Below are 11,587 nucleotides of genomic sequence, written 5' to 3'. Positions count from 1 at the left end.
CGTGAATTAAAAGCAGCAACTTTTGGTGTTTCAGGACTAACGAAATGAGAGGCATGCAGCGTAACTGAAAGGGAACCGAGACAATTGCGCCTGCTCCGCATCTGAATTTAGTATGAACTGCACTTTGTGATATCGAGATCTTTCACTGTGCTTGTTAGTGAGAATGCATTACTAAACCTGCCACAACCGGCTTCACAGCAGCTGCCAAATAAGTAATAGGCAATCATTTAGTGCCATCTAGTGGGGGAACAAGACAAACGAGCATTACCAGCTGCCTAAAAATTGAAGTTTTAGGACCGTAAGGCGTTCATGGGAGTTCATGAGAAGAACATGGAGACACAGCAGTTCAGCTGTGCCACAAAGGAAGCAGATTAAAACTTGCGATATTTAAAATAAAAATATAGTAAGCAATTTATAAATGCCTACTAAGAAAATACTCATTCTACTGTTCAGATCTTAAGTAGAGTATGTGACAAAAGATACTAATCAAGAACCAAACTAAACTGAACAATTAAAATCTAACACCCTGAAAAAGATTGGGTCTACACTGATCATTTGATGTGAAGATATATTCTTTATAGTATTTGATCGCATTAATCTGCTACCTTGAAAACAGGGACTCTTTAGGACTTCAGGACACATTAGCTGAGCGAATTCCTGTGCGATACAAAGCAGTAAAAGTAACAAATGACTGGGCAGGGGGAAAAATACACCGTACCTCAACTTATATCGCAGCACTTTTTCACATTTTTTATATAAACATGGCTTTGTGTCCCCACAAAGCAGACAGTGCATATAGAAGTTTCTGAGATATTCAAGCGACAACTTTAGAAGTTAAAGTCCTCTCCATATGTAACAGTTGTGAGGCAGAGCTTACCCTTGCAAAAATTTTGCTGCCTGATGAAGTACAAAATCCCAGTACAGAAAGTCAATGAGTGGTATGATTGCCTAACTCTTCCCACTCTAAGCCGTGATTTTGAAGTTGACACACAGATCAAGCAAGGCTGCAGAAGGAAACCCCTCTTCTACTAGTAGCAATTTGTGAGACGAGGACTAATAGGAGAGAGACAGGAACTCAGGATGCTGCAGAAACGTAGAGCCAGGAAAGGAATTACTGGCGAAGGCAGATTCCTGGGCACACACCCATGCACGACGATCCCACCTCTGGGCTGCACGTGAAGTGGGCTCACCTGACGGCCGCAGCCACCCTGGACACGGAGGATAATCGAGCCCTGCCGTACCCCATGGGCATACTGCAGTACAGGAGGGCTCCTGCCATGCTGCAGCACGCAAGGCTTCTGGAATACAGCTCTGGCGACTTGCTGCAATAAAGCTACTCGGGGTGGGGAGTGGGAACAGAACCCCAGAAAAAGCCAGTTCAGAGAAAATACTTCACAGGGGAGGAGAAAAAACAAAACCCAACACCCACCCCCAACACTTTGATTGACCTGTTTAGGTTTTTTTTTTTTTTTTTAAATATTAAGAGTCATGTTTCACTGCTTTAAGTACCTGGGCAGCAAAGGCTTTCCTCTGGCAAAGTACACAGAAAACTAGTATCAGGAAATCGAAGCCAGCCCAATTACAATTGGAACTGAGGCACACCAAGTGTATTTTTTTTTTTTCTGGTGTTGCTAGTCATAGTGATTCTGACTCTGCATTGCTATCTACTTTCTAATTAGGACCAGAAGCACTGGCAGAAAATACTAACTTTGACACTTCAGAAGTTCAGGCGTAAATTTGTCAGCAAAAGCCATAACTAAGTACAACACACCATCATGCCATACATGATACTTGAATATTTAAGGCTTTACAAGAAGTTCTGTGAACTATTTTGCAGCAAAGCATATTGCATTCGACTCTCCAATTTACAAATAGCTCTGATAGGAAGATGCCAAATTCTTAATATCATCTTCAACCATACAGCAAGAATCCATTTTCCAAAGAAAATGTCATTTATTACAAGAGAAATTAAAAAAGACACCCCCCCAGTCAATCTACACAAATTGATTGACTATTTCCTTGTCTGACCTAGTCTCAAAACCTAAACCACTATCCATATACCAAATAACTCTAGATTTACTACTGACAGGCAAGGCATGGTACCATTATGCTGTTTCTTGACAGCTCTATTTGTGGCATGACAATACAGCTTCTGAATAGCACTAGATCAGACCCACTGCAAAGTGGATAAAACAGAATAACCTGAGTAAATGCAGTGTGGTTCAGATCCTCACACTCCCACTTTCAAACAAGTGGAAAAAGTCTTATTTAAGAAAGGAATAGGCTTTTTTGTGATAGAATCATTTTTAATTACTTCCCATATACAAATTAAGAACACACACACACAAATCAGTTACACCAATATTGATGGGAAAAAAAACAAATTAACATTTCAAAATTACTACAAAGAAAGATGAAACAACTATAGCAGGAAGAAAAAGAAGCTTTTCAATTCCATTTTCTGTAAAATTGCACTTGGAATAGTACCTTGCACACAGCAGTATGCAGATCTCAGTGGAAAAAGTTCCCATACAAAATATATTTGAAACCAGGTATTAGTAGAATGCAACGGAAGTAAACTCACATTTGGAAACAGCCTTCACATTTTATTTTTCTCTTTCAGTAACAGGAAGAGAATCATATGAAAGCATTCAAGAGTCATTCTCCCCCCCCCCCCCCCAAAACAGCATTAATACTTTACAGCTTCAGTGATTCTATAAGCGATATTGTGAAGTTCTAATGTCTATTATTGCTCAAGGGCTCCACATAAGATAATAGTAGTTTACATAAATGAAATGTGTTTATCTGATCCATTCTTTCTTGTGGATCAACCACCACGATTCTGCTGTGCCAATGAGGCCCTATGAGCTTCTGTTATGAGGCATAAGTAGTCATAACCCAAGTAATTCCCAAGCTGGGCTCACTCCACAGGACCAATAGGACAAAAAGAGCAAGCCTATTTCACATTCAAGTAGACTCATTATACCCTGAATTTATTCTGAAGGTGCTAAAACAGCCTGCTATTGAGAACTGCACTGTATTCTTCAGAATCAGACCTTAGAGCAGAACAGGACTTCAGGTTAGCTCACAGTTCCATTAGAAAAAGTTCCATGATTAGTTTTGGCTAGTTTGCGGTCTTATCAACAGGTAGAGCTGTGGTAGTAGGCTAATTCAACTTAAAGCAATTCACTTAACCCAAAAGTCAAATTGCTCCACTGAAGTAGATATGGAAAAACTTCAGTTTTAAAGGTACCAGTGGTCTGAGACTACATAAATGAGCGTAAAAAAACTCCAGGAACACTACACACGTTAATTCTACTAGTTTAAATGTGGGCTCAAATGGAGCCTTAAGAGAGAAAACATGTGTCAGTCTTGTTGCAAATAGCCTTGAGAACACTAGCCAACATAATTTTCCAATATGAGACATACAGCAGAATAGGCATTTATTAGCACCAAAGGAAACATGCCACTTCTCAATTTATGTTGACCAGTTACACGTAGTTGCCAGCTCCACCGCTGATTCCAACATCTGAATCATCCAAATACTAAGAGTGATACTGACACTGTATTTGCATATGCGTCCGGTAACTGCACTTCTTTCAAAATGCAATAGGGCTATCAAATCTGTGCAGCAATCACTACCAAAGTGGCTCAGTTAAAATGTGTTTTGGTTATTGGTTTAAATCAGTAAAATTCAATAGAAGTATAAAAGCAGGACCAAGTTAAATAGCCCAGTTACATGTTTAAAAAAAATCCCAAGTTAAACAGCCCCAAAGATGCTGCTTATGGGATCAGAAATGCTTTTTTACGATTCATTTTTCACAGTATCTAAGTTGTCCTGAATGGTAGGCAACAGGTTACGACAGCTGGCCGCAGTCAGTTATGACAATCTTTTTGGAGGTCTTTCCACTTTTGGAGCCAAAGCTCTCAATTTTTTTCACAACATCCATTCCTTCCTTTACATGCCCAAAAACAACATGTTTGCCATCTAGCCTGTAACAGAGATAACAAAGGCAGTTTTACTTAAAACAACAATAGAAAGCCTAAACCAAACTAAGCTCAGTGAAAGGATATTAGCAGACCTTTCAGAGTGCTCACCTACTGATCAACTCCCATTATGGGAAAAGAACAACTGCTTTACAAGTGACACGAAAAAGCTTTAGCTCTGGACCAGAGTAGCCTTATGAGGGACAGCGGACTTGTTTTGCGTGAGACCCATTGCGTAGAGTTTCCCAGTTTGCTCCGGATGGCAGAATGAACAAAGAATATTCTACGTGCAGCTACGATGCAGCAATAAGCCGGGTCAGTTAGACCCCTCTGAATGCCACCCTAATACTACAAGTGTGCTTCTAAAAACCTTGCAAACACTACGCCAGCATAGCGTACCTTCAGTTTCCGTCTGAAATATGTGTTTTTTAGAATGAATCTCAGGAAACAGATTTAAGGTCATGGACCTCACAGTAACTATTTAAATTTGTTTTTTTTTAAATTTTGGTACCAGACCATTAGATTCACTGGGTTCCGTTTTATACTTAGAACATGGAAAATCTGACATCAGTAGACGCAGCATTGAAATAAGTGGAGGTAAACTAAGGCAGATGCATAAAACTACACCCACAAAAAGGGGAGGGGAAGTTGAGACAACATTGAATAGGGTCTTTCCTGTGCCTAGAGTAATATTAACTGCATGTAAAGCAACTTGTTACCCTCTCAGTCCTTCTCTCAAGTTGCACCAAACAATTCAGTTTCCTTTGTAAGTTGAGCAATGTGGAAAATAAAAAGCACAAACCAAAAAACCCTCCAAACCCTCTGGATCCAGGCATCAATTCATTAGGCCAATATATGCCAAGCTAAGAACCTACCAGTCAGTTTTTGCAGTGCAAATAAAGAACTGAGATCCATTTGTGTTGGGTCCTGCGTTGGCCATTGAAAGAACACCTATAACAACAGCAGCAGCAGCTTATTATATTGGTCTAATTGCAATGGAGAAGACAATTTTCCTTTACACATTCAAGCTCACAATGGACATAAAGAAGTCACATTGTTTCCAGCTGATTTCTAGGGCCAACCTCCTTTTTGCCTTTTACCGTTCCCTCCACCCCAGCCCCTCTGATGCTCTCCATAGCAAGAATGCTGACAGCGTAGTTACTTGCACCAAGTCTTGAGTTTGATTAATAACAGGTCACCTTCACTGTGGCTCAACAGTAGCAGTAGCTTATTGCAATGACAAAGGAACGATCCAAATCAGGCTACAGATTCAATTAGATGTTATTACGAATGAGTTTCCCTTATATCTTCCAGATTTAACTTGAGCTTAAAAGGACCTGCCTGCGCTAAGTAGTAGATAAGAAATCTGACTTATGGAAGATGACGATAAAAGCAATAATTTCACCTTTGTAAAATTTAAGTAAAATAAATCGCTTATACTTTATTTTGCATAGTCAAACAAAAAGCAGCAGTGTCACCTAATGCAGGCTGACTTATGCCACTAGCCACACTAGTGATGCTAAACCTCGGTAATATCTTGGTAGTTAAAGTACCCCACTTATCTAAAACATCTATTCTTTTAAATACATCTTTATGACAATGCATCATTATAAGTTACAGTCATCAGAAGGTAGAAAGAATATGATTATTTACCAGGTCCTACGTGCTTAAGTAGGAAATTTTCATCTTGAAATCTGCTGCCATAAATGGATTTTCCACCTGTCCCATTATGGTTTGTAAAGTCACCACCCTGAAACAGAAATGACTATTAACTTTACTAGCATACAGGAATTACTTAACACCAGAACTTATGCCATTGATTGCAATCACCTGCTCTAAGTAATAAAATAAGCAAATTTCCATAAGTCTCAGATTAAAAATCAGTATGGCCACAAGAAAATTTAAAATCATTTGAGCAGATGAAGGCATAATCAAGCTAAAAATAAATTTCTGCTGCAACAATAAATTGCTGATGTTCTTCCATTCACATCCACAACTCCTACAAGAACCTTCTTGTGCTCTTTCTCTTGTTAGCACATGCGACGCAACAAAATCATCAGTATTCTTAGGAAATACCTACGTCCTCACAGCAAAAACATCTAAATTTAAACCGACATGCAAGTCTCCCTCCTCCCCCACCCCTCCTTTCCCATTGGTATAAATCTTATCCAGGATCTCCCAAGTTACTATTTTATTTGCTCTTTCTTCTTTTCGCTATTTAAGTACTGAGAGCTGACAAAGCAGCACTGAGTAGTCACTGAGGCTCCCCTTATGGTAAGTGCGCAGACATAGGCAGCTGAGTACAGCAGGATGGATTCTCTTTCCCACATTGGATAGCCCTGCACAAACCAATAGAGGGGAACTGACAGATAACTGAAGAAGATTAAGGATCTTTGGGAATCATAATCCCTAACTTTCACATTTGTTGCTTTAATTTAAGGATTTAACTGAAGAGGACATTCTTGACAAAGAGAAGCTACAAAATCAGGCCCTCATGCAGCACATCTTTCTTCAGCAATACAAAAACTGTTGAGGTAGATTCTTCTCATCTACCTCATTACCCTGTGCTATGTCCGAGGTGGTTTGTTTTAACGCCCTGCAACTACACACAGCTCACTGGGATAGATGCAACCAGTTAGGGTTCAGTAGACTCACAAAACTAACAAACAATCACAGCCAGCTCTGAAGGCTACCACCAGAGACTGCTTCCAGCACTCTGCTCTCTCCTTTCCACCACCCATGCTGGCAAACACCAACTCATCCCTTGTTTCATGGGGTGCTCACCTTTCCATTCTCACCTTGGGCAATCTGCTGCATGTGATGTTTTAGCAATTCCTATGCAATCCCAGAGGCATGCTCTGTATATTGTGTGTTACACGGAGGCATCTGAATTGTCAGGTCCTGTACACAACAGCTCCAATTAGGGCATACCAACTGCCTGAATCATATTAAGACTCCACCTCAACAAGTGGAATGGCCTCTCCTGACTACTCTTGCTTTAAAATATTTGAAACCTGTGACAGTAATTCCACTTCTGTAATGACTACAGAGTGGTTAAACATTAATTCATCATCTCATCATATCAGAATCAGCCACCTAATATCCTCATCTGAGGTCCATTTGTGGGAACAAAACAGGGAGGCAATGACGACTTGTTTACATATAACTTTGTAAGTATGAACTGAACTAACAGAACTGAGGTTAGGATTTATATATTTATATATTTAAATATTATCCCAGTAAGACTTCTACGCTTTGCCTCTTTCTCACCACTACAAAAACCCAGTTTGCATTTCAAAAGCAAAAAAAGCAAGTCTCTTCCAGCACACTTGTCCTCCTTCTCTTATTATAAATAGGTCATAGTATGATAACAGGCCTCTTGTTCAGAGTGCTCTATTTTTAGCTTTAAATAAACAAACAAACAGGGAGATCAAGGTCACCAGTTAATAAAGAAAACATGTTTACTGTGGCCTTCAACTAAAGCTCTTTTCAAAGCCATCCTACAATGCAACACTGTCTAAAAGTAGCTTCTTTTAAGGGAAGACAGGACTACCAGCAACTATATGATCTGGTGCACTACAGTGGCAGAAACCCTGCCCACCTGCCAAGAGTAGCGTGGTTTTAAAAAAAAATAATCAAACAAAAAAACCCCACGCCTTTCAAAAATGCTTTTTCCCCCCCCTCAGGAAAAAAAAAAAAGCTGTCATGTATAGCCTTTATTTAGTAATTTAGAAAGATTCACCTTTTCAATCAGCATTACTTTTTCAGACAAAATCCTCTTTAGGTGTGCCATCCCAAAAACATATCCCCCCCAACCTACCCTTTGCTCTCCCCCTCTGCTCCCTTCCCCATTAGGGAGATGTTCAGAAAAAAAATGTTTTTTAAACACGTGTCTGCTCTAAACAGATTATGCTACTAAGAATAAAGAATGGAAACATTGGTTTTTTAGCTCACTTACAGCACAAGGTTGACTGTAATTCTGCACATATGCTTCTCCTAAGCAAGTGCCACTTTGCCAAATAAGCCAATATAGGGAAGACTATTTGCCGATATAATAAAGTATATTGCTATTTAAAAAAAAAGCAGAGTCTTAAGCCCTTTTTTTTTTAAAGCCACTCCCACAGAATTTGCATTTGCTTGTACAAGCGATATGCTACAGCCACAGCAAAAAGGTCAGAAATGAAGCCACGTTATCACTTCCTTATTCTGTAATTAGCAAAGGTTAGAGCAGATGTTACTACTAGTCTATATATATATATATATTTTCTAGGTTCTAGAATATATATGTGTGTGTATACACACACACATAAATATACACATTTCATAGCAAAAAAAATCCATTACCTGGCACATAAACGAAGGAATCACTCTGTGAAACGTGGATCCTTTATACCCAAAACCTTTCTCACCAGTACAAAGAGCTCTAAAATTTTCTGTGAAAACAAAGCATAAAATAGTATGTTGCTGCACATTACATTCGATATACTCAAACTCAATTAAGTTAATTAGGTCCTCAGTTTATATTCTTTAAAAAGCTTATTACACCTTTAAGGCATTGTTGTTTTTTAAATTATTTTCATCTTTGAAAAAACTTTGGCCTAAAGCTCTGGAAACAAAACTTCTGTTTAGCCTCAGAACGAGGTACAAATGCAACCCTTCTCCCTCTCTTCTCCCTTTCATTTCGCTGCTATATCTTAAGTTAAAAAAAACCAGTCATTTTCTGCCTTTTAAGCTTTCACTCTCTAAATTAACTGCAAACATGATATTTTTCTCTTAGAATATTTATCTGCTAGGAACTGAAACCAAACTCTGAATTTCTCAGGACCACTAAAGGCAATGAGGAAGGAAGCACATGAAGGGAAAACAACCCAAAACAAAAAACCTAACTTCGTAACTGAAGTTCACTGATCAACTGCTGACAAGAAAAACAAAACTGTGTATGTTACTAGCAGACTAAGAGACACCATCCCTTTGGTCTACCCTTTCCTATTTGTTTTGGGATTTGATTTTAATGAAAACTAAAGGGCGTCTAAACACATTTACCCATCACTGGTAGCCCAACACATGGGCTGTTCCGTCCTTGCAGGCAAACGATGAAGTAAAGCTATCTGAAAAAAACTACAGGAAACCCTAACGTCACTAGCACGGCTCTGGACAAGATTTAGGTCATATTTTTCTATTTAACAAGTGAGGAAGGAACATGGAAGTAGCTCCCAAAGGGTAACAGAATGTTTTTCCTGCAAATCACAACCTTACAGTGTGAGATCCTGGAGATGCTGCCTTACCCGCTGTCTTTGGAACCACATCAGCTTTCAGCTGCTCAGGGAAAGAAAAATCAGTCAGTCAGCTTTTGCTTACACACATGGACAAAACACTGCACCTGAGGCCGGCGAAACCAAACCCTCTTTCTGAAGAGGGCTACCCGAAATCACAAGCCACCCAGGCTTTGAAGAAACACTGCACGATTTCCCAAGTGTTTGGCTAATAATTAACGACGGCCTCTCTAAGGCAACTTTTGGCCAGTTAACGAAGACTAACCGCAGCAAACTCCGACAGCCGCGTCGAACAACACAGTAACAGCAACTTCACAGACTCCACCGGAGGGCCCCCCACTGCGACCCGCACCTGGGCGGCGCAGGGCCACCCGCCGAAACCCGGCGGCCCCGGGGCCGCGCCCCGCCGTCGCCGGCAGACGAGGCACCCGGCAGCCCTCGCGACCCTGCCGCCACGGACAGGGGCAACAGCGCGGGCCCTGCGGCCAGGCGGCGCCCCGCCATTAACGCCCGGGCGCCGCCGCCAACCGCCGAGACGCTTCGGCGCCTGCGCTCCCCAACGGCCCGCCCCCCGCCGACGGTCACCTCGGCGCGCGCCGCCGCCCCGCCCCAACCGCCAACCGCCACCGGCAACCGCCGCCCCCGCCTCCCGCCCGCCTCGACCTTGCCGCGCGCCCCCCCCCCCTCCGCCGGCCCCGGCCGCGCGCCCCCCGCCCCGGCCGCCGCGCTCCGGCCCGGCCCGGCACCTCCAGCACGACGCGCCCCAGCGGCTGGTTGTCGGCGCCCACGTCCAGGTAGACCAGCGGGTTCCCCCGGCCGCCGCCGCCGCCACCCGAGCTGCAGCCGCGGGCCGCGGCCGCCCGCGCGCAGGCGAGCGCCGGCAGCGGCAGGTCGGCGGGCGGGCGGAGGAGGCGGCGGGCGGCGCTGAGCGCCAGCATGGCACAGCCGAGCGGGCACGGACGGGCAGAGCCACCACGCGCTACTGCCGCCGCCGCCGCCACCGCCGCCTTTTATGGCTCCCGCCGGCGGGGGCCGGCGCGGCCCCTAGCGGCGGCGGCGCGCAGCGCGACGCGGCGGCCGGGCCGGGCTGCGCGGCCTCGCGCGGCAGCGGGCGCCACCGCCCGGGCGGGTGAGCGCGGCCGCCGCCGAGCAGCCGCGGGGGGCGCGGGGGGCGCGGGTGCTGAGGGGAAAACAAAACAGAAACTTCGTTTCTGTTTTGTCTGAATAACCAAAAAAAAAACCCAAAAAACTTTTACTTATCACAACTTAGTAATTTAGATGGAAGTATTTAGTGATCGGTATATACTGTAGTTGTATTTCAGATGTTATTTTGAAATCCCTTCCAGTTAGCATCCTTGTTCTGTATATAAAAACGTGTACAAATTTTTTACTTTTCTTAGTTGCACAGGTTGTCTGTGGGCTTGGTGCTGGTTTGTGAAGTCGAAGAAAGCTCTCCCATTCGCGTACCGGGAGCGAGACAACTCCTTTTGTAAGCCAATAAACGTTTTCTCTGTCTTTAAAACCGAATCGTTTTTATTTTGCAGTCTTCGTTCATTTCATTTCATCTAAATAACCACAGTGCAGTTCCACATTACTAGCTGAACCACAGCCTGCCATCAGTGTATCAATACTTCTTTAACCAGGAGTCTTATCATTACTGTGAGCCCGCTGGTATCAAAGACCAAGTTTTTCACTGAAAATAAGCAGAAAAATTTCTGCCCTCCTCCACAACAAACTGACGCAAGCGTGCTACGTTCACGGTCTTCTGCCACGTTATACCCAAAGCGAAAGGGACCCAGAACACCTGATGCTTTTCATTTATGATCAAGTCTTGCCTTAATGGCACACAACAGGAGCACTGAGTCTGCAGCGTATATGTGCAACTCTGCACATATATGGCATTGCCTGCTTATTCTGCCCTTTCAGTTTCCAGGATGGAAATAATGTTTCTGTGAAGACTGACATTTCTAAAAAGGATGTATAGTTTTATACAGATTATTTTAAGGCAGTAAATCACCAGAACAAGATAGCATTTATCTATAGTACTGCAGGCTATCCTTGTTAAAACTTACAGCTCTTGAATGTGGGGAAAATAGCTCCTACAGTGATTCTTAACTTCAAACAAAAGAAAATCAAGGGTGATTCTAATAATTATACACCTGTAATTTTCATGTGCTTTGTATTATAAATTACCTTTATGGAGGTTAGAATAATACAACGCTTTCAGTAATACAGCATGACAGAGTCACACGAGGACAGCACCCTACAAGAGAAATAGCAAACTTTCAATCCTGCTTAATCTTACTTGTTCTCAAAAAATAACAGCT

At 42.6% G+C, this 11,587-nt stretch overlaps 1 protein-coding gene across 1 annotated transcript; it reads right to left on the bottom strand.

Moving 5' to 3' along the window:
* Positions 1 to 3,372: 3,372 nt before the first annotated feature.
* Positions 3,373 to 10,213, bottom strand: PPIF (peptidylprolyl isomerase F). The gene is made up of 6 exons (XM_068950561.1): positions 10,007 to 10,213; positions 9,273 to 9,303; positions 8,332 to 8,420; positions 5,641 to 5,737; positions 4,863 to 4,938; positions 3,373 to 3,993 (listed from the first exon to the last, which is right to left on the bottom strand). The coding sequence occupies exons 1-6, from the start codon at positions 10,196 to 10,198 to the stop codon at positions 3,858 to 3,860; spliced, it is 621 nt and encodes a 206-aa protein (XP_068806662.1). The 5' UTR covers positions 10,199 to 10,213; the 3' UTR covers positions 3,373 to 3,857.
* Positions 10,214 to 11,587: the final 1,374 nt, after the last annotated feature.

The sequence above is a fragment of the Struthio camelus genome, chromosome 7 (assembly GCF_040807025.1).
Source record: "Struthio camelus isolate bStrCam1 chromosome 7, bStrCam1.hap1, whole genome shotgun sequence".
Taxonomy (NCBI): Eukaryota; Metazoa; Chordata; class Aves; order Struthioniformes; family Struthionidae; genus Struthio; species Struthio camelus.
This window is presented reverse-complemented; position numbering and strand designations above follow the sequence as displayed.

Excerpts from the sequence above, each read along its gene's own strand:
- PPIF (XM_068950561.1), bottom strand. The coding sequence starts at position 10,198 with ATGCTGGCGCTCAGCGCCGCCCGCCGCCTCCTCCGCCCGCCCGCCGAC. Across the intron at positions 9,304-10,006 it reads TGGGGCGCGTCGTGCTGGAG|CTGAAAGCTGATGTGGTTCC; the intron begins GTGCCGGGCCGG and ends TTCCCTGAGCAG. Across the intron at positions 8,421-9,272 it reads TGTGGTTCCAAAGACAGCGG|AAAATTTTAGAGCTCTTTGT; the intron begins GTAAGGCAGCAT and ends TTGTTTTCACAG.